The sequence below is a fragment of the Hemibagrus wyckioides genome, linkage group LG02 (genome assembly GCF_019097595.1).
Source record: "Hemibagrus wyckioides isolate EC202008001 linkage group LG02, SWU_Hwy_1.0, whole genome shotgun sequence".
In the NCBI taxonomy this organism is placed as follows: domain Eukaryota; kingdom Metazoa; phylum Chordata; class Actinopteri; order Siluriformes; family Bagridae; genus Hemibagrus; species Hemibagrus wyckioides.
In genome coordinates this window covers 20,097,533-20,121,047 of record NC_080711.1, presented here as the reverse complement: position 1 = coordinate 20,121,047, position 23,515 = coordinate 20,097,533, and the positions used below count along the sequence as shown (strand labels likewise).

The following is a 23,515-nucleotide window of genomic DNA, read 5'->3' as shown; positions in this document are numbered from 1 at the left end:
CCTTTGGCTGTGGCTTTGGGTGTGAAACTTGACTGTCATCCAGCAGTCAACTGTGTTTGTGCAGTATCTATAAATCTATCATCCACCAAACGCAAGCCACTTCTCTAAACGAGACCATCGAAAAGCCCAAACGCAAAGAAGTAAGTTGAACAATGCTATGGTTTCCCTTCCCATGAGTAAGTATTTCCCTCTTTGGATGTTTGTACACTATATTGCCAAACGTTTTGGGACGTTTGCCTTTACATGCACATGAATGTAATATGGAGTTTGGAGACATAACAGCTTCAACTCTTCTGGGAAGGAACAGGAAGGGGTCATCCCCTGAAGTTGGGAGCATGAAATTACCTAAAATGTCTTGGTAAGCTGAACCATTAAGTGTTCCTTTCACTGAGCAAAGGGGCCGAGCCCAACCCCTGAACAACATCTGAATTCAATGTTTTGGAGTGGTGTCCCAAAACTTTTGGCAATATAGTGTATTATTACTTTACATTTAGTCAAAGAATTGAATTTCAACACCAACAGATATGATCAATGCAATAGTAAATAAATGCAGAAATCTTTCCAGGTTCATTTCCATGACTTTATTATTACAAAACAATTAGCGTTAATAGTAAAAATGAGCATTTCTATGCAACTAGAAAAATCTATAAAGCTTTACAGAAGCTCCAGGCTTCCTTGATGTTCCAGCACCATTAGTGGAATTAATTTGTAAAAAAAAAAAAAAGACTATAATTTAAAATGCCTCTTAAACTTATGTAACGTGTTGACTAGCTTTTAGTAGGGTTGATATGTTTTCAGTTGCTAACACAGGGGTACATTACGTTATTTCAGTTCTCGGCTCTTTTTCTTCTGTTTGTACAAGTCCATGTTGATTTGTCCTTCATGTCCTGACCCAGTCTCCACAGGCACATTACCTTCCAGCTTCTTTCACGGTCAAATTGCAACGCATCTTTTCCCAGTGAATGAGTCTTTTGGAACAGTTATTAAAGAGAGTACTTCCGTGGAATATGTAATTTGTCCATCACCTCCAAAGAGCGTCTGCTGCTGTGTTTCTATTAATTTGTACTTATGGTTGTAACTATTAGCATGATGAGACAACTATGGAAATCTGTGCAGGGGTGGACAAATCACTAGCTAGCCCTGACGAGAATAAAAAGTGGATTAATAGAGACTAATGGAAATGAACAAAGTATCTAATGTAGCACATTGTCGTCATAACCTTCACCAGAAGGCCAACATTTCTGCAATGAGCTGCTTTGTTCTGTTAGCGTAATGAGTATTACTGAGTCTGGTTAGTGTCTTTATTTTATCTCTTATGATGACTGCATGAGCTAGCAAGAGAGTCATATGACAAACCTACTTGCAAATAAAAATGAAATAGCCTGAACAAAATAGATGTTTAGGCTGCTGATTTGTCCACACCTGTTGTATCTGTGTGTTAGGGGTGATATCTTCATTATGCAAGGTCTAAACCAGGGGTCTGAAAACTTATCCAGCAAAGTGCGGTTGTGGCTGATTCCAATCAAATAGGAGGTACACTTGTTAGTTGATCGGGAACCAAGACAAACTGGTTTAGCGAGTGGAATTAAGTGTGACTCCATGGTGGATAAGATTGAAAACCCCTGGTCTAAGCTATCCTTATGAGGACCCAGACTATCCCTACCCCAACCCAAACCCCCCTCTATTTCTTTTAAATATTCTTCCAACTTGTATTAACTAACTTGATAACTATAGACACTGAAGTCTTCAATGCCAATCATACCCATAAATGAGGCCTGTTGAGTTTGCATGGTTAATGTCCTTACTTGCAGTCCAACCTTCCTTTGGAAGGGCTTTAAATTTAACCCTTGTACACAACATATAAAGTCTGTCTTGTTTCAGTTCTTGGTGGTGACTTGTCTGTATTGTCCTCGAGCTCTCCCCATCATCCTTTTGACCATGCCTCTTACAAGTTTTTTTGAGTACTGTTTAAAAGTATATGTTTGTTAATGCTTTTAATAGCCTTTCCCAGAGCCTACTCATTCAGTCTACACCACGAATTGAGTATCTTGAATTTCATCCCATGCAATCACAGTGTTTCATTTGTGGTGTAGGATGGATTTCGTAGTCCCTCTCCATCCACATTCCCATTCTTCCTGCCCCGCTTCCATCTCCACAACAACACCACAGCCAACCCTGTAGCCAGCAGCAAAAGTCCGATGCCCCCACCAATGATCCATGACATCTTGAGGGCCTGATTGGTTTTGTTAGGCTCGAAGAGAGCACATGATGCTTCTGATTCAGTGCTGAGTCCAACTTTATTCCCTGCCACCACACAAACTCGTGACCCAACCGTTACTCCATGCACCAACCCAGTACGGGAAGAATTGCTGAAAGTTTGTGGCTCGTGGCCTTCTTCTGTGATTACTTTGTAGTGGGTGACTGTGGACTGTGGTGCACACCAATGGACCTCAACCAGTCCATTTGCTCCCTGTTTCAGCGCTTTAATCTCCGGAGGTGCTGGCAACTCGTCCGGACCACTAATTCCAGGACAGTAGCATTTAGTTTGGGCGGCAATCACGGAACAGGGAACCTTGGGAACCACACAGGGGTCATATTCACACTGCTGAGGGGTAAACTGAGTGGTAGTGCCCCCAGCCTGTACAGGGACTTTTAAACTAGGTTTGGGGGTTTCATTCTCATCATCATAGTCTACACCGATGTAGCGGATGCGGGTTTTTGTGACAGGAGGCTGAGATGCTGACAGGCTCACAGAGGCGGCCAACAGGAAGTCCACCAGTAAGGCTAGCAGGATGAGTGTAATGTTCTGCATCTTGATTCTGTAAAAGTTACAAATGCAAAAGTTAGCAAGAGTCACTTTTGTCTTATTAATAATGAGTCTTCTGTTGATTCCTAGTACTGGTCCACCACACTGGTGTACTAATCCTGCTAATTAGCTTAGAAGAAGGGAAGATTCAAGCAGTTTTGGACTTCTGCCTCTGCAGGACTTGTGACCAGGTCTCAGGAATCAGTCAATACTGAAGCAGTTGTAAAAGCCACTTAAATTCAATTGAAATTGCTGGAAACAAATGTTTTCATTGTGTTTGTTGAAATAACTATCAATTTGATCCTTTAAACTCAACTCCTATTTGTAGGAGTGCTAATGTACAACACTCCCTCTAGCTAGTTATGGCTGGATACAAAAGGTACATCTGTGTAAACATGAATATAGTGTACTTTTTAAAAATGATTAAAGGAACATCCTAATAAAGGAGACATACAAAAAGTACAAAAGATCACCACGTTATCAACAATGAAAAGTGCAGTTTGGTGCCACCTATTTCTGAGAATGTACCAGGCGTCGTGTCATGTCATGTCATGTCATGTTGCAGAGAAACCACAAAGCGCCCCGTCCTGAAATGTTTACCTCTGACTGGTACAAAGCACTAACCCTGGAGACTCATTTGAAAAATGCTAAATAAAAATCTCCTGACAGAAAATGAATCAAAAAGTTTCTAGACCACCTTCTGACCAGTCTGAGGTTAGCATTATCTCATTAGCTCTTAATATTCTTGTTTCCACTTGTCCTTGGTTCCTTACACTTTCTCTTCTATTATCAAACCTTCAGCACACAAAAGCAGCATGATGTTATTCTTGCACCATTTTAGCCATACCCCTAGGGTATCCAGGGGTACCCCTGGATTGTAATTTATCGTCTGCAGTTGGCTGTACATTTGGGAAAACTCGCCTCTGCTACCATACATGGGCTTACATAACTCACTCACACACAGAGAGAGTAAACACTCACGGTCTATTCTTACTCTAGATACTTCGTCCCAGAGGTCTGTTTCCGTGGGAACCAGGCTGCACCACATGAGGACGAGATTGCTAGCCTTTTTTTGGGGTGGGGGCAGTTTGAATATTCATTAGCATTGCGTCCATTCATTTCCAGCCTTCAACTTTTCTGAAGCTCATGTATTTATTTCCCAACATTCCCCTACCACCAAATGCTAGAGCACAGTTTTAAAAGGAATTAAACATATTTTTATTTAAATGTCACCAAAGAGGGAGAATATTTTTGAAGAACTGATTCCATTTTACTCTCATTCTGTTCCCTCTTGTTGTCAGAGCATAAAAAGTGGACATGAGGTACCAGTATCATTAGAAATGATGTCATGATACACTTTTCTAGGAGCACCACATTTTGTCAGAACATCTAGAACAACACACAGCATTGAACCTGATAACACATGAGCCGGCACGTCATTAACAGATTTGTTAGTTTCCCAGTAGCAAGGCGGTTGTGTAATTCTTTTGTAAGCAGCTTCACTTGTACCATTATGGAGTGTGCTGTGATAGGAAAATTTTCAATGATTTGATTTGATTTGATCAACCAATATGAAGTAGAATTATTGAATTTATTGAAGAACAGCATGTCCAAATTTTACACCAAAGCAAGTCTAGGTGCTCTTGCTATACGCAACCAAAATATAAGAACTAGCATTGGAATGGTGTGAAATTCCCACTAGGCTAGCTTTCGAATCCAAATTGTTTGATATTATAATGCCATAAAACACTACAAAAGTACCACAGGGTTCCATTATAGGGCCCCTTTGGTTTCAGCTTTTCGGTTAGTGTCATACCTGTAACTCTCGGGCTTGACTCTAGCAGCATTCTTTAAAGGGAATATATTTTTTAGAAATATTAGCCTCACCGGTCACTTCATAAAAAAAAAAAAAAAAAAAAAAATGTAATCCAAACCTTACTAATTCAAACTCAATACATAATGTCAACTACAGGAAATTTGTGGAAAGGAATTAAAGGAATACGGAAATGAAAGATAGAAAAGAAGATGTGCGTACCTCTAGAAAATAAACTTCTTCTAGTGTCTGGTTCCCTCTTATTTATTTATTTATTTTTCCTCCACCAAACCTCTTGCACTCCGTCGCTGGTGATTCCTCTCTGAAGAGAACTTCACTGCGTCCTCTTTTTGTTTCTTGCAGTGTCCCCTCCCTCTGAACACCCCCGTTTTCCTCCTCCTCACCCGTTCCCTTTTTTAGTGTTGGTTGGCTTTGAGCACTGCTGAATGAATCTCCTTTAGTATGAAAGCTCGACATGTTCGAACACATCAGAAACCATGTGTGTGTGAGACACAGTTGTGCTTGAAGTCAGCCAGAAATCACACAATTACTCATTCCATATATTTTGTTGCTCAGCAGACACTGTGTGTGCGGGTGTGTGTGTGATGTGTGAGTAGTTTGTGAGTGTTTTCAACTGCCCACCATTGGCATTCCTTTGGACGGCGTCCAAGTACTAAGTCTGTATTCGCATCTCCATGGCGATCGGTCTCACCTGTGAGTCTGACGCGTCAATGACGCGCTGTTTTGTCTGCTTCACCCTAAAGATAAAACGTTTGTACATTAGAATCTACTGCTGCATGGGGGAGAAAAACATTTTTTTTTCAGCTCAGTTATCTTGGGCAAATCAAATAAACAACGAATTTTATATTATTACAAGAGGGCTCGCTGCTGTGAGGTGAGTTTTCTTTGCTATCCTGTACAGCTGCCTTAGGAATCAATTATATAACGAATAAAACATGCTGCTCTAGGATAATAAATAAAGACGGCTAAGGAGAAGGAGATTTTACAGAGAAAATGGAGATCACAAAATGTTCTGTATTGATTAAACAGGTTTTCACAAAATTATTACAACGTGCTAACACTGGAGACACTCCTTCCACAGATATTAAATAAATGTCTTCATTCACCATATTATAAATATTATAAATATTTTTTGTTTACTGACAAAATATTTTTGGACTGTTTCGAAACCTTATTCAAGCTGAAACCATTGATATAGAATTTTTTTTTTTTTTTTTTTTTTTATAAAAACTTATTCATAGCCGGAATTTTATCAGAGCTGGATATTTGTTTTTTCAGCTTATGGATATTTGAGTTTCCTTGTGGTTCAGAATGAAACTTAAGCCTTCTACACATCTGCTGCCACGTCACTTTGATAAAACATGGATCTGATAACAGAAAGACAAAACTTGTCTAAAAACCGAGGTGCGGGTTGTATAGTCTAGATCCTATACCTATACGCTATTGCTAAAGCTTTTGAGACATCTGCTTTCACATGCACTTGAATGTAATATGGAGTTGTCCCACCCTTTGCAGACATAACAGTTTCAACTCTTCTGGGAAGGCTTTCCACAAGGTTTAGGAGTGTGTTTATGGGAATTTTTGACCGATCCTCTAGAAGTGCATTTGTGAGATCAGGCACTGATATTGGACGAGAAGGTCTGGCTCTCAGTCTCCGCTTTAATTCATCCCAAAGGTGTTCTATCTATTGGGTTGAGGTCAGGCGAGTCAAGTTCCTCCACACCAAACTCACTCATCCATGTCTTTATGGACCTGGCTTTGTGCACTGGTGTGCAGTCATGTTGGAACAGGAAGGGGTCATCCCCAAACTGTTCCCACAAAGTTGGGAGCATGAAATTGTCCAAAATGTCTTGGTATGAAGCTGAAGCATTAAAAGTTCCTTTCACTGGAACTAAGGGGCCGAGCCCAACCCCTGAAAAACAACACCTGAATTCAATGATTTGGAGGGGTGTCCAAAAACTTTTGGCAATATAGTGTCTCAGGCGTACATGTCTTAATAGTTACACTTTATTTATCATAGCATTGTACCTTGGTGAAAGAATGCTTTTAATGGAAACTGTTGTAATAAATTGGTTTCTTAACCTTTTGGGATATTTGATTGAGTTTGTATATGGAAGTGAGACACTTTTATATGTCATTTCTCTAACACACACATACACACACTTTTCCAGTAAGCTAATTTCCAGCACCATGTTTATTAGAGAGAGAGAGAGAGAGAGAGCGAGCGAGACAGACAGACAGACAGACAGAGACAGACACCCCTGACATGACCGAGCTTGATCTATTATATTTTCACTTTATGTTCTGAACAACAATTATCAATGCAAGCTTATGCACACACACGTTCACCCAAGGCTTCAGACACACTTTGTTCCTCAGTGCTAGTATCCACTGTATTTGGATTGTAAATAGCCTAAAGCTATAAAATGCTTGAAATGTTGTTTCAATTGTATATATTGTGTGTATGAATAAGGTTTGGTTTCTTTTTGCCCTCAATATGACCTAAAATTCCAGCTTATATTGCTTTAGTGTAATTATAAACACTAACACTTATGAGTTATGATGCAGATTTCTGTTCCTCTTTATTGGTTACTGTTCTTATATATTATTTTTTTTGGGCAGATTGTGTAACTGATAGATTTAACCAATGCCCATGCCCATATTAGTCCTTTCAGTCCTTGGTAATTCATCATCTATGTGGTGATGACTCGGTGGAAACCTTTTTGTATGATTAGTGCAATTTGTGTTCAAGATATTCCAGTTCTGTTTTTAGATCCATGTCACGATGCTCCCACCACCATGCTTCACTGCAGCAATGGTGGTCTTGATAAGGTGGGCTTTGTTTGCTAATTAAGTCTTGGATGTCTATATTTTGTCTGCATTTCCCATAGAACAGCACCCATGGTCCTATTATCATGTGCCGTGTGTACTTCAAGACTTCCCGCTAAAACGGGAATGCTGGAGTTACAGTTTGTTATCATTAACTCGCGGAATAAAGACTTTCCTTTCACAGGCCGAGGCAGCATGTGGGCCAACCTTCATGTCAGAACAGGTATCAACCAACCCGCATTCTCCTGTCTAAGATGCCCGTAAAAAGCTGTCTGGTGTGCCTCTTCACTTCCTGTCATCAAGCATGTTGCGTAATGTCTGATTGCCACTATTCTCTCTCTCTCTTAGCCTTAACACTCCTTTCTGTGACTAGGATTAGAAGAAGTCAAGAAATAGAAGAAGAAGAAGCCACAAATAGCTGATCTTGATCTTTCACGTTTGCCTCACTGACATTCCAGGATCCCGTTGAGAAATCTGATGAGAAATTGTATCAAGCTTGACTTCATGACCAAGTTATTTTGCATTACTAGGCTACACTGGGTAACATTTTATGATATCATTCATTCATTTCTCATTTCAATTGAATGACTAAATCAGGTATTAAGTGCATTTTGTTAGTAGACTGTGAAAAAATAAAAAGTGATTCTCAGTCAGATCAGATGACAGAACGTCCAGGAATCTAAGAATTCATCCAGGCTAATAGTCAGCAACCAAGTATGCTACAATAATCCCACAATTTTCTGAAAAGCATTATCCCACACACAACGACCTGGAGAAGAATTTGGAGCACGCCCCCGATTAAGCCTCGGGCGAATGCCACATTTGCGTTTGATTTTGTTCATTTATAACAATATATATTTATTTATGTGCGACAAAGCTACTGTATTTCCTAATACAGTAATAGCACAGTCATGAGGATAGCAAAGATGGATAAGTTATATGGAAAGATACACCGATCAGCATTATATTATGACCGGTGACCGGTGATTCACTGACAGGTGAAGTGAATAACACTTATGATCTCCTCATCATGGCACCTGTTAGTGGGTGGATTATATTAGGCAGCAAGTGAACATTTTGTCCTCAAAGTTGATGTGTTAGAAGCAGGAAAAATGGACAAGTGTAAGGATTTGAGCGAGTTTGATGAAGGGCCAAATTGTGATGGGTAGACAACTGGATCAGAGCATCTCCAAAACTGCAGCTTTTCCCGGTCTGCAGTGGTCAGTATCTATCAAAATAGGTCCAAGGAAGGAACAGTGGTGAACCGGCGACAGGGTCATGGGCGGACAAGGCTCATTGATGCACGTGGGGAGCGAAGACTGGCCAGTGTGGTCCGATCCAACAGACGAGCTACTGTTGCTCAAATTGCTGAAGACGTTAATGCTGGTTCTAATAGAAAGGTGTCAGAATACACAGTGCAGGACGGGTCAGGGTTGTTTCGGCAGGAAAAAGGAAGACCAACACAATATTAGCCAGGTGGTCATAATGTTATGCCGGGTTGGTGTACATATATGGCTATTTATGACATATGTAACTCACAACAGATGAATTAGGAACTGTCTAACCCTCATGTGAGCTGTTGAACTGCTCCACATCTTTAATACATCCACCCACAGTCAGAAGATTCCACCAAGTATTACTTATGATAACATGAGTAATACAAACATGACCATGGCTCTTATGAAATAGTTCTTCCATTAAATTCTTGATACTGATTGGGCAGAAAAGTTTGGGAAGTCATTTTTACTGCAAGTAGCTGTTTAAAAAAAAGGATGTGTTTCTGTGGTAACAGCTTGTTATGATGGTCAAGAAGGATAACACTACATATGGAAAAATGATCAGGGCAAACTGTTGCTTATTAAGTGGAATTGGGGGGGGGGGGACTCCTGAAAGGAACTCTTAATGCTTCAGCATACCAAGACATTTTGGACAATTTTATGCTCATAACTTTGTGGGAACAGTTTGGTTAGTGACCCTTCCTGTTCCAACATGACTGCACACCAGTGCACAAAGGTCCATAAAGACATGGATGAGCGAGTTTGGTGTGGAGGAACTTGACTCGCCTGACCTCAACCCGATAGATAGAACACCTTTGGGATGAATTAAAGCGGAGACTGAGAGCCAGACCTTCCCGTCCAACATCAGTGCCTGATCTCACAAATGCACTTCTAGAGGATCGGTCAAAAATTCCCATTAACACACTCCTAAACCTTGTGGAAAGCCTTCTGACCTCAACCTGGCAGAACACCTTTGGCATAAATTAGAGTGGAGAATCTGAGTCATTCCAAAACTGGGACATCTGCCCAACACCTGAATTCAATGATTTGGAGGGATGTCCCAAAACTTCTGACAATATCGTGTATTTTTGACACTGGATATCTGAATGCAGAGATGGGTTTATGATCTCTGTACATAGATTTATAGATAGACAGACCAATGATTGAGTGAGTTTTAGTTAAAAAAAAAATTCCAGAATTTTCCTGACACTGGCTTAAAAAGTCAGACTGACCTCATGACCTCATTCCTCACTTGGTTTTCTCCCTCGCATGGCCATGAGGGATGTAGTTACTGAGGTGTTATCATGTGGGTGTGTGAAAATGATTAGTCAAAGCCTAATTTCTCTGTTACACTGGTGGGAGAATGGAAAACATCTGGAAGTGAGTTCAAGTTTCCTTTTAGTGATGTTTATATGGGTTTGCCTCTGTTTCCCTCTCTCTCTCTCTCTGGGTGTGTGTGTGTGCATGTGTGTGTGTGCGCTTGGGGTGGCATGACGGCTCTATCCCCTAATTCCCCTTAATTACATGAGCATTCTTCTTTCCTTTAACTTCTAGTAATGACGAATGATGAGTCTGTGGGAAAAAAAGTTTATGTGTGTAGGTAGACAAAAATAAATAAACGTTGTTGTTCAAATCTTGATTGAACAAAATGTGCTGGTTTATTTTCGGCACTGGGAAAAAACATCGGTTCCACGTGAATGAATCGAGTAGCACACAAGACAAGTGATTTCATACATCTGGCATGATTTGATTGTATTTTTAAAAGGAGGAATAAAATCAGACCTGTGCTGAAACCTGAAACTGAGACCTGGTTCTGATCAGTGGCCACAATCTCATGAGATTTTACACTGTAATTGGTTTATATATATATATATATATATATATATATATATATATATATATATATATATATATATATATATATATATAAACAATCAATTCATTCACGTGGAACCAATGTTTTTTCCCAGTGCTGAAAATAAACCAGCACGTTTTGATCAATCAAGAATTGGACAACAACGTTTATTCATTTTTAGCTACATAACATTTTTTCCCACGGAATCATCATTTGTCATTACTAGAAGTTGAAGAAAAGAAGAATGCTCATGTAATTAAGACGTCCCAGTTTTGACCTGGCTCGCAGACCTGGCTCCTCTCTAATTCATCCCAAAGATATTCTATCTATGTCGAGGTCAGGACTCTGTGCAGGCCAGTCAAATTCCTCCACACCAAACTCACTCATCCATGTCTTTATGGAAATATATATATGTGTGTGTGTGTGTGTGTGTTTTTAAACAATACATAGTTGTTTTTTTTTATTATGTCTGACTGACCACACTTGCCTTTATTTCAGCTGCCTAGGGAACAGAACTAATAAGAACTAACATAAAGTATAACAGACAATGTGTTCATTAATAAATTAAAAATTGTTATCAGTGGCACAATTGCATTTGGTATAAGAAGAACAAAGCATTTCAGGGCTATTTTATTGGAAATATCTAGCCATGGACCATTTTATGTGCCCAATTTACACCAAACAGGCATAACATTATGACCCATTGTGTTGGTCCCCCTTTTGCTGCTAAAACAGCCCTGACCCATCATGACACTGCATTCTGACACCTTTCTATCAGAACCAGCATTAACTTCTTCAGCAATCTGAGCAACAGTAGCTCGTCTGTTGGATCGGATCACACGGACCAGCCTTCACTCGCCACGTGCATCAATAAGCCTTGGCCGCCCATGAGCCTGTCGCTGGTTCACCACTGTTCCTTCCTTGGACCACTTTTGATAGATACTGACCACTGCAGACCGGGAACACCCCACAAGAGCTGCAGTTTTGGAGATGCTCTGATCCAGTGGTCTAGCCATCACAATTTGGCCCTTCGTCAAATTCGCTCAAATCCTTACGCTTGTCCATTTTTCCTGCTTCTAACACATCAACTTTGAGGACAAAATGTTCACTTGCTGCCTCTAATATATCCCACCCACTAACAGGTGCCATGATGAGGAGATCATCAGTCTTATTCACTTCACCTTTCAGTGGTCATAATGTTATGGCTGATCTATGTAGTTTTCAGACAAAGAATCAATGAACAAACGCAATAATTAGTAATATGTCAACAATGAAACTTTGTCACAGACTCACTTCTAGCTACTGCTGCATTAGGAATATAATCTAAACAAGATGTACTCTATTTAGGTATTTAATTAGGCACAAAGGGACACATCCATTACACTCCAGGGAGACATGTCATATATTCCACCTTCTTCTTTCGCTGTCTTCTAATCTACTTGGACTAACATCCTGAAAAAACAACAACAATATTATTTATTATTATTCATATTATTTTAATAATCAGCTTCCACTCCAGACTTGTGATTTAATGGTCAGTATTTCTCAATTCACTTGAGTTCAAACGGTCACTGGTGTTTTTTTTTTGTCAGGCTGTGACTCAGTGCTGCCCCATGGTGGTCTACAGAGTGCATATTTTTCGAGCATACACTATATAGCCAAAAGTTTTGGGACATCTGCCTTTACATGCACATGAATGTAATATGGAGTTGGCCCGCCCTTTGCAGCTATAACAGCTTCAACTCTTCTGGGAAGGCTTGCCACAAGGTTTAGGAGTGTGTTTATGGGAATTTTTGACCATTCTTCTAGAAGCGCATTCATGAGGTCAGGCACTGATGCTGGATAGGAAGGTCTGAGAGACCACTTTTTCAACCAATCAGATTCATCTATGACACAAAGTCCCACCCCTTCATCCAATCAGAGGATGGTTGAAGTTTATCTCCTGAACACAGCCACACCCCCACAATCACACAAACACACAATCACACACACACACACACATAACCATATGGATATGGTTAATGTTTCTATTGATAAAACACAGAAGTTGGAAGTGTATCTCCTGAAGGGGTCACCAGCACCGGCACCCACACCCCACACTTGACACACCCCCAAGTTTCCCTTGAAATACTTTATCTATCTACAGTACATGTAGAATATCGTAGATTCTTTGAGCACAACTATGGCCACTTTTTGGTCCTGATGCACCGAAAAAGTTGAAATCTACTTTGGGGAGATTTACAAAAATTTTAGAGCTTGAAAATATTCAGTATTGGTCATTATCATATGGCTGTACAGCCGGCTTTTATTTCAATGTAGAACCGTGGCGCTTTTTAGGTTATCTGGACAGGGTCACATCCACTGGAGCAGTGCTACTGAGACTGTAACTTTTGATCAGTGTGACTGGGAAAAGTTTCGTAAATGGTGTAAGGACTTTTTGACTACATTGTTAGAATGGATTTCTTTTCACCAGAGGTCTATAAATGGAAGTGGAAAAACAGTACATGTCCGCAGCAGACATACGGCATCAGACCAACAAATTTTAACAGTTAACAATTAACCAGTGATACCCCCAAGCAATACTCCCAACCCATCCACCCACCCCCAATAAGATACCTTCAATAAACAATGGTGAAATAAATCTAAAGAAAAAAGAAAAAAAAAAGCTGCATATCTCACAAATGTAACAAAGAAGTATTCATTTTTTCATTTATTAATATTGGTAGACTGGATTGCATTTATTTGTGAATTATGATGTAGGTTCTTTTTTTGCCTTTTTAGATATCTGAAACATAATACATTTATTTGTTATTTGTATTCGCAAATCGCCTTCTGTTTGTTTAGCTTAGAGGTTAAAAGTTTGAATCTTGAATTCGGTGGAGATTTTGAACTCACAAGCTGAACTTGCAGTCACTATGTAAAATATAGCAAAAATATTTAAAGAAGTAAAACAATTTAATGTTAACCACATATTATAAATAAAATATTAGTCATTTCAATTTTATTTGTATAGCGCTTTTAACAAAGAGCATTGTCTCAAAGCAGCTTTACATAAGAAATAAGAAACATATAAACAGACAGACAGTCCTAGATGTTACCCCAAGTGAGCAAGACTGAGGCGTCTGAAGCGACTGAGGCAAGGAAAAACTCCCTTAGATGGTATGAGGAAGAAACCTTGAGAGGAACCAGACTCAAAAGGGAACCCATCCTCATTTGGGTGATACCGGAGAGTGTGATATGAACAATGTCCTTTGTGCCTCTATGTATAGTCAATTGTGTGACGCAGATACAGCATGTGTAGAATGTTGTGTAAATTAATAAGGAGGTTGTTCTCGTCCACATAAGGTTGGCACTCTGGAGGGATAAAAACACTGACATGGTCACTCTGGAGGGGTAAAAACACTGACATGGCAACTCTAGAGGGGTAAAAACACTGACATGGTCACTCTGGAGGGATAAAAACACTGACATGGCAACTCTAGAGGGGTAAAAACACTGACATGGTCACTCTGGAGGGGTAAAACACTGACATGGTCACTCTGGAGGGGTAAAAACACTGACATGGCCACTCTGGAGGGGTAAAAACACTGACATGGCAACTCTAGAGGGGTAAAAACACTGACATGGCCACTCTGGAGGGATAAAAACACTGACATGGTCACTCTGGAGGGATAAAAACACTGACACGGTCACTCTGGAGGGATAAAAACACTGACATGGTCACTCTGGAGGGATAAAAACACTGACATGGTCACTCTGGAGGGATAAAAACACTGACACGGTCACTCTGGAGGGATAAAAACACTGACATGGGCACTCTGGAGGGATAAAAACACTGACATGGTCACTCTGGAGGGATAAAAACACTGACACGGTCACTCTGGAGGGATAAAAACACCGACACGGTCACTCTGGAGGGATAAAAACACTGACATGGTCACTCCGGAGGGATAAAAACACTGACACGGTCACTCTGGAGGGATAAAAACACCGGTCACTCTGGAGGGATAAAAACACCGACACGGTCACTCTGGAGGGATAAAAACACCGACACGGTCACTCTGGAGGGATAAAAACACCGACACGGTCACTCCGGAGGGATAAAAACACCGACACGGTCACTCCGGAGGGATAAAAACACCGACACGGTCACTCCGGAGGGATAAAAACACCGACATGGTCACTCTGGAGGGATAAAAACACCGACATGGTCACTCTGGAGGGATAAAAACACCGACATGGTCACTCTGGAGGGATAAAAACACCGACATGGTCACTCTGGAGGGATAAAAACACCGACATGGTCACTCCGGAGGGATAAAAACACTGACATGGGCACTCTGGAGGGATAAAAACACTGACATGGTCACTCCGGAGGGATAAAAACACCGACATGGTCACTCCGGAGGGATAAAAACACTGACATGGGCACTCTGGAGGGATAAAAACACTGACATGGGCACTCTGGAGGGATAAAAACACTGACATGGGCACTCCGGAAGTAAAGAAAACCACAGAGAAGCGTGTAAAATAGTAAATGACACCAGGAACCCATGTAAATTGAATCCGTCCGCCTATGGCTTATGTTTCCTGTGACAGAACACAGGTCTTGAGTTGACTTTGGTGCTTGGAGCGCTAAAAATAATAGCCTTGTTATTTCCCCCACTGTAACCCTTGCTATAGGCTCTCCTCCTACGGCGTGCAGTAAGGCTACTCAGTATAGTACAGTATGTACACCTTGCCGCATGGGTGCGTCCCAAACCGCGTAACACCGGCTTGTGCGTTATCCAAATAAATATCAAATTAACGTGTGTATAAACAACACGATGCATTATACGAACATCACTTCTAAAGCTGATTACTCAAATTTTTTTTTGGATGTATTATTAAAGTCTGTTTCATTTTAACACACCATTTAGTGAGATCGGTCCGGTTTGAGACGCGGCCCCTATAATAGCCTGCCGTGACTACACAGAAACATTGCGTTTCCTCGCGCAAGACACTTGGCTAACCTCGGGCTGGATGCTCTGAAGAAGATAATGCCTTTGAACGATTTAGCATTTGTTGCAAGGTACTTTATCGATTTATAAACGTTCACTAGACTCCAGCTCGTTTTGTACAGTAAAGGCAGGTTTAACACAGAACGAAACTAAGCCGCAGTGTCTGATTGTCGACTAGATATTGCTGCTAAAGAGTCAGCGGAAAACCTCGACTCGAGTTTCTGTGAAATTAGTGGAAATAAGCTGTTTTTTAGTTCGCTTTCGTTATCGTTGTGTTGAAAACCTGTCGCCGCCTCGAGCACGCGCTGCGCGCTCCCTTGACTGCCACTGATTGCGTCAAGCGCTGAATGGCTTCATTCAGGGGTGTGTCTTAATCCGACGTCTAGTTTCACAATCAGGCCCGGGGGGGGGTCCAGTTACATACTATTATTCATGTTATAACATAATATCAGTGTGTATTACGTGTTTATAAAAGACTCACTGAGGCAAAGATACCTTTTAAACTAATAATAATTTAGTTTGGCTGTAAATGAGACGTGATTTGTTTTGTATTAGCACTTCATGTTACGGCTTCTGACTAGCAAAGACGTCCTTTTTTGTGATGAACGTACATTTAGTGTCCATTTGTGTTTAGAAATTAGCAAAGCAGAGAATGTAAATAAAATGTCTCCGGTCTGATTAGCAATCCTTCAGATAAATAACTTCTAACAAGATCTATGTAAACGGATAAACTGCACTGAACTGAGTCGCTCAAAAAGGGATAGGTTTTTCCAAACATTTGTGGTATTTTCAGTAGTAGTTTTTTTTTTTGTTTGTTTACAAGTAAATATAAAAACAGCGTATGGTGTAACGTTTCAGTAGTCTAATGCTAGTTCCTCAGCTTTACGCTCCACAGCTTTAAACCCTGTTGTTTATTTTTTTATTGAGTCAAAAATTGGTCCTAAATTCCCCAGCATCATTTGCGAAGTGAAGTTGCCTCATCACTGAGGATATATAAGTAGCTAAAATGATATAGCTAGTACCTCTCTGTCCTTGTGAACGTGAGATGAATGTAATGCTAAATTCTGACTATGCGAACGTTACACATGTCAAACACGCTAAAGGAATTAGCACTGACTTTTTAAGAGTTTCTGAGTGACCAAAAATGCTATAGTGCCTGGCTAAAAAATAAATGGTTTGCCTTGAAGTAGTAATATAACGCTCATGAAAATATAAGAAAATTATAAAAATGAACATAAAATATATTAGTCTGGAGGACAACCTGAGGCAAAATTATATATCTATATATTTTTGCCACGTAGCATCACATATTTATTTGACATATTTTGTCTGAATATGAAAAAACACGAAGTGCTTAATGATTAGAACACCGCTTTGTGAAAATTAAAAACTAGTAAAAAGTACACTTTTTTTGTGGAACTGAGGCTGTAGGTTGTAATAGTGTACACTATGCACCACTGTCAGTCGGTTTGAGACGCAGCCCCGGATGAACCGGGAGACCGGCGAGGGGGCGGGTCTGCTCTCTGCCACCCGAGCCCGTTTTGGTGGATTTTTGGGAAGGTGAGGGAGGGGCGGGGAAACGAGAGAGAGAGAGAGAGAGAGAGAGCTGTTGAATGGAGACGGTTCTTAGAGTTTATAACGGAACCAGTGTCCGGTGCAGGTCGACTGGAGCGCGCGCTGGGGCACCGGCATCAAACAGACGTGAGAAGCTGCGTCTGAAACGGCTCACGAGACTCGTGATCGCTAAAGCGCGAGAGCTTCGGCTATTGTTGCTCTTTTGAGACTTTAATTCTCGGTGCAGATTTGAATCGTCGACTGTGAGTTTGTGGCGAGCTGCGGAGAGTTCAGCATGCGCACCACATGTAACCTATGTTATTCTTAAATACTGAAAAATATACAGATCTTTTTCCTCCCATTTGCGTTACCGCGCGCGGAGTTAGTGTTCTCTTTGGTGCACGCGGTGCTTTAATTCGTTTCATGCAATAAAGACTTTTGAGGACACTGGTCACTGGACACTGGATGCACGTGCGCACGCATGCATGATGAATCCGGCAAACAGCAGCTGCATCACCGAGAGCGGTGACGGGACGCCCGAGCCCAAGCACGGGGTTTTGGAGTCAGTGGAGCGCGCTTCCGGTAAGCGACCTCCCTCCTCGGTGGAACAGGGATGCCAGGTCGGGCACGCGGAGGAGGAGCAGGTGCACGGGGTTGACGCCGCGAGCCCGGCGCAGTTCGTGCCACCGGAGGGAGGTTACGGCTGGCTCGTGGCGTTCGCCGCTACCTGGTGCAACGGCTCGATTTTTGGTATCCAGAACTCGTTCGGGATTCTGCACGTGATGCTCGCGCAAGAGCATGAGCACGAGGACCCCAACGACAAGGCGTCCCAGTTTAAAGTAGGTGAGTGAGCCTTTTAGCTTTCACGCCACGCGCACTGAGTGCACTGGCAGGTAAGTGTGCCCTGCCTTGTGAATGTGTTTGTGCACAAACGTTTATAAAACAACTGTTGATGATGGTTGACATTTAATTTCACATTTCCTCGTTATTTGAATGGTATCCTTTATGTAGTGTGTCTACAAAAATATACATATGGGTTAGGGTTAGGGTTACTAACCCTTTTACTTGTTAAAGTATACTTCATGAACCCTAGCAGGTAACTAATACACACTAATGACACAAAGGATTCACTCATGAGGACAAGACCCTAGTGACAAGGAAATGTACTGTTTATTCTAATTTTTTCTGAGTTTACGCTTGCTCTAAATTGTCAGGTTGTACTGTTCAAGGAAAAACATGTGTACATGTCAGCCTGAGTTTCCTATGTATATATATAAAAAAAAGTAAGAAATGATGTTTAGATGATGCACACTTTTTTCATCCCCAAAATAAGTTAAATCTGCAAAATGTTTGAGAAGTGCAAGTTTAAAGAGCCAAGGGAGCAAACAAAAAGTGCCCCCTCTGCCCCCTGCCAATCACAGCGACTGTACCCATTCGTATGAGGAAGAGGGCTGACAGCGCTTGAATCCGGAAAACCTATGACAAGCTGCTGCCGGCGTACAGATTATGGTAGCCTTTTGTACACCTACTATCTTGTCTTTGGGAGGTAGAAGGAAATCTGAGAACCCTGAGGAAACCCAGACAGAAACCAGAGGTCAGGATCGAAGCAGGTGCCCTGGAGATTTGAGGTGGTCATCCTACCCACTGTTTCATTTAAAAAATGATATGTGTTTGAGGAATATTTTACTACTCATATCTATCAGCTAACCTCCAGAGAAACACCTTTTACTTGCACAGGTAGAGTAATGTGATGGCCAGGATACAGATAGCCCACAGCATCAGATGGACGTTTTCCATTAATCTTGTTTACTCTGTGCCTATCTATTTTAATATCTCTGTTTATGTCCTTGTTTTTGTCCAAAAAGCCTCCAAAACTCCGTTGTGAGTGATTTAGTGTGATTGGAATGGAAAACAAAAAACTGCAGAGCTCAGTGAGCTGGAGATGCCAATTTTTATAAATTGTTTATTAAAAAATCTAGTTACAATTGCTGTCTAAAGATATCAATATACTAAAACGTTAAAGAGGTCCAAGCACTGCTTCGCTATAAATGATGGATTTTAAATCAGTATTTTAGGTATGGCTATGATAAGAAAAAAAAATTGCTGGTCAAAATATTAGACATATTTGCAGTAGTCTAGTGGATAAATTTTAGAAGTGTAGCATCGTCTCAAATGGAACGCTAGTGTCTTTAATCAAAAAATGTCCAAGGCATTTAATGTGATGCTACTAGTGTTAGCAGAATACAGAATTTTGATAACGCGGGCTCATTTAAAGCGTAATTGTAAAATGTCTAGTCCACCGAAGTGTCTCTAGTGAGTAGCCCCGCCCCCCCTTTCCACTACGTAAGGAAAGCTGCGAGTGTCGAGTCCAGCATTCTACATTTTTCATGTCGAACGAAGTGCTTGAAGTGGACTTTTCCAACAAAATGGTGTAGAATAGTTCACAAGTGTGTGATTTGGGATGCACCTTTTTATTTGTGTAGACTTGTTTGTATAAATTGAAATGAAAATGGGGGATATGGATTCTATTTATTGAAGATGTGGAGTTAAACTGAAATTATAATGTAGTAGAAAGAGCATATTTATATAATATAATATAATATAATATAATACAATACAATACAATACAATACAATACAATACAATACAATACAATATAACATAACAAAACAAAACAAAACAAAACAAAACAAAACAAAACAAAACAAAACATAACATAACATAATATAAACCTTACAGCCGGATCTAGCCAGAACTGAATAAATTTGGGGGTCATTTCCCATCAAGGCTTCTTTAGTTATTTTGCTAGAGAGACAAAAAGAAGAGAAAAATACTCTTTGGACACATTTAAAATTAATTAAAAAAAACATCTTTATCTTGTTCATGCTTTTGGTCAGATGAATATATATATATATATTAAGATCTGGATTTAAATCCAATGCAAAAGTGAACCAAAATCTGTAAACTTCCTGGGTTCTGCCATGTAGACGTTGATGTCACTTTACTGGTTCTCCCCTTTAAGGATAAGTGTGTGATTTAAAGAATGCGGTCTAGAACTGAAGTGAGGGAAGTAAAAAAACAATTATTTACTTTGGAAATCGGTGTCTTAAATGTTCAGTGAACAGTCTGAGCCCGAGCCAATGAGGCTTAGTGACTGCTGAGGGAACGGATGATGAGCGTGTGGTATAGTGTGATCAGTGTATCTATGGGTGATTGTTCATCGCTCTTCCCTCTAGGCTCAACATCTGTTTCATGAAACCAGGTGTCTCTCTTTCTTACTCCATCTGTGGTCAGTTTTCTTTTTGAATCGGCGGAGAGAAAACGGCTGCCATGTTTCTACATAAAAACAGACTTTATACTATAAAGGGATTAAACCGTCGTGTCTCCACCCATGTCTCTTTTTTAAAACCGTGTCTCTTTCACTCCTTTCTCTCCCTTTTTATCCATGTCAGTTGCTCTTCTTTTTTTCTCTTGACTTCTGGTTCACTTTGGCTCACACTTCTCTTACTTTTTAACCCCCCCCACCAACTTTTTTTTATTTTATCTTCCTTCATCTGCGCCTCATCCTTGCTTGTCTGCCAGTCTTTCAGACCCCCCCCACCACTTTCTTTTTTCTCGCACTTTAATTCTATCCGTCTCGATCCTATAATTTACTCTCCGTTTTGCGCTTCTCTCCTAGTACCTCCTTTCTCTGTCGTTCTTTGTCTGCCAGTCCTCTCCCTCTCCTGTCTCCTGTCCTCCCGGAACTCTCTGACCCCAGATCCTCTGAAGCATGGAGGTTTAATCTCAGCAGGGGCTTAAAGTGGAAACTCCCGTTTGCATAAATACTGCTCGGTCCTGCTTTAATCCTGAAACACATTAGATATTTCTGTCCCATTTGAAGAGCAACATATGGAAAGCTGTTTATATATATATATATATATATCTTTTCCCTTTCTTTTTTTTCTATCTTCAATAAAGTATACATGGATCCATCTTGGTAAAGACAAACTGGTCATTCAGACGAGTTGTAAGAGCAAAAAATGCATGAAATTCTGTTGTTTTTAGTTTCAAAAAATGACCAGAGGCCAAAAAAACTAGTTTTAGTGGAACTCTGTGTGTTTTATGGCTGCAGAACATTTAGTTAAACATGTTGGCCAAAGTTCAGTGCATTGAGCAAGAAGGGGAGAAAATTGCTTTCAAAAATCTCAACACTCTGGTTGAGGACTGTGTGTGTAGGGTGCACATTTTTTGCTCATAATTACATCCGTCTTATTATCTTCGTATCCCGTGCTTGCATCTGTCACTACAACACATAGCACGTAGTATATGCGAATTAAAATGATGGAATATGTGTATAAGAAATCTGTAATTCCAGTGATCCTTGATATAAAAAACTGACCCCAGAAACCAGTTCCTTGTTCTCTTAGAAAGACGTACACAGATGCTACACTTTAAACAAGTCAAGTGTTAATTGTTGATATACTGAAGTTTGTTATGTATACATAACTTTTATGGATGGACTGTCCTGTGTCAGCACTTTGTAACAGCCAAAACCTTTATTTTGGTTTCTCAGCAACTGTTGCATCTTATTAACTTCAGGAGAGAGGCTGGTTAAAGATTCCTAGAATGGTCAGTGTGTATAGCTGCTCATTATTTTATGTCTTACTTTGTTTTGTTAATTGTTTTGTAATTGTTTTGTTAACTGTGTAACTTATAAGCTAGCATGCACTAATGGGCAAAAACGCTGACTACACCTAATTTGCTGTTGGTCCTCCTCATGCTACCAATGCAGCTTGCAGAGGCATGGAATCTACAAGATCTCTGAATGTGCTACATGGTATGTGGCACCAAGATATTAGCAGCAGATTCTTTAAGTCCTGTGGAGCTGCTGCGGATCGGATTTGTTGTTCCAGCATATTACACAGACGCTCAATTGGGTTTAGGTCTGGGGAATTTTTAGGCCAGGACTTTTTATGTTCCTCAAACAATTCCTGTACAATTTGTGTGGTGTTGTAGGGTGCTTTATCCTGTTGCCATGGGTGCCAAGGGTTATACAACACTGTTTAGGCAGGTCCTACATGTCAAATTGACGTCTCAACGAATGTCCGGACATAGGGTTTCTAAGCCGAAACTTGCCAATAACATCATACTACCATCACCAGGTAAATGGCAGGCCAGGCCACCTTCTTCTATTCATCCAAGGTTCCATTCTGATTCTTGTGTGCCTATTGTTGTCAATGGTGGACAGGGGTTAGGGTTGTATGGGGCCAGCATGGCGGCCTCGTACACCGCAGGGTGTAATTGTGTGCCCCACAGCAGCCTTTCTATTGGTTCAGACAAGACAAAATTAGCCTTTATTGCCCTTGCTTATTCTGTTCCCAGCTCATGCTTTGTCCCTCCTTTGGACAATGGTTGGTAGGGCCTTACTACCACTAAGCTTTGCGGTCTGAGGCCTGCAAGCTCATTGTTTGTCCCTCCTTTGGACAATGGTTGGTAGGCCCTTACTACCACTAAGCCTTGCAGTCTGAGGCTTAGTGGTAGTAAGTCTGAGCCCTGCCAGCTCATGGTTTTTCCCTCCTTGGACAATCATTGGTAGAGCCCTTACTACCACTAAACCTTGCCATTTTTGGAGATACTCCAACCCAACACTATTCGGTCACTCAGGTCTTCACATCTGCTCATTTCTCCCACGTCCAATACATCGACTGGTCCGAACCGACTGGTCACTTAAAGTCATGTCTAATATATCCCAGATAATCAACATCATTTGCTTAATCTGTGAGTGGTCATAAAACTCTCTGAATATGAATAATCACAGAAGAATGTTAAATATGAGTATAAAAAGATTTGATCAAATTTACCTTCATAAGTAAGAAAGCTGCAATTCAAGGTTTTTGCAGTTTAAATTTTACCCATACTCCTCCTCTACATTAGCATCGGTTAAAAGCCCAAAGTACACCGACTAAATTAATATTTAATTGGCTTTTTATTCCATTACTTCTCTGCTCTTGCTGTAGTGTTTCTTCTTTCAGCAAAAGACTGAGATGAACTTGTGATGAACTTTCCATCTGTTGCGTATCCACATTAATTATGTTTAGGTCAACTCTCCAGGGGAATATATAACGATGGCCTCTGGGTGTTTTATGTATGTTTGGAAAGGCGAGATCATTTGCATGATCCAGAATTCTGTGCCATTGTGGGCTCGCTAAAAACATCTGGTTTCAATAGATCACATATTATCGTTTGATTTATAGGAGTAATGCAGAGATTTAATATCAGACTGGCTGAAATAACACTCAGAAGCGTCAGAGACAGGAATTAAATGGTGTTTTACATCGGGTTTTGTTTTAACACAGCCGCACAATAATTACTCCTCAC

At 40.6% G+C, this 23,515-nt stretch overlaps 2 protein-coding genes across 2 annotated transcripts in view; one reads left to right on the top strand and one right to left on the bottom strand.

Annotated features, from left to right (window-relative positions):
- Positions 1 to 566: 566 nt before the first annotated feature.
- On the bottom strand, positions 567 to 5,001 carry si:ch1073-303k11.2 (leucine-rich repeat neuronal protein 4). Its single transcript, XM_058374865.1, has 2 exons — positions 4,842 to 5,001; positions 567 to 2,819 (listed from the first exon to the last, which is right to left on the bottom strand). Exon 2 carries the CDS (start codon positions 2,810 to 2,812, stop codon positions 2,069 to 2,071), a length of 744 nt encoding a protein of 247 aa, XP_058230848.1. The 5' UTR covers positions 2,813 to 2,819; positions 4,842 to 5,001; the 3' UTR covers positions 567 to 2,068.
- Positions 5,002 to 15,574: 10,573 nt separating this feature from the next.
- Positions 15,575 to 23,515, top strand: part of slc16a2 (solute carrier family 16 member 2) — a 28,675-nt gene continuing 20,734 nt past the window's right edge. The window contains exon 1 of the mRNA XM_058409699.1: positions 15,575 to 17,998. Within this exon, the coding sequence (XP_058265682.1) occupies positions 17,641 to 17,998 (358 nt within the window). The 5' untranslated portion in view covers positions 15,575 to 17,640. The remainder of the gene's footprint in view (positions 17,999 to 23,515) is intronic.

Bases quoted from the DNA above. Each gene is read 5' to 3' on its own strand.
- si:ch1073-303k11.2 (XM_058374865.1), bottom strand. From the start codon at position 2,812: ATGCAGAACATTACACTCATCCTGCTAGCCTTACTGGTGGACTTCCTG.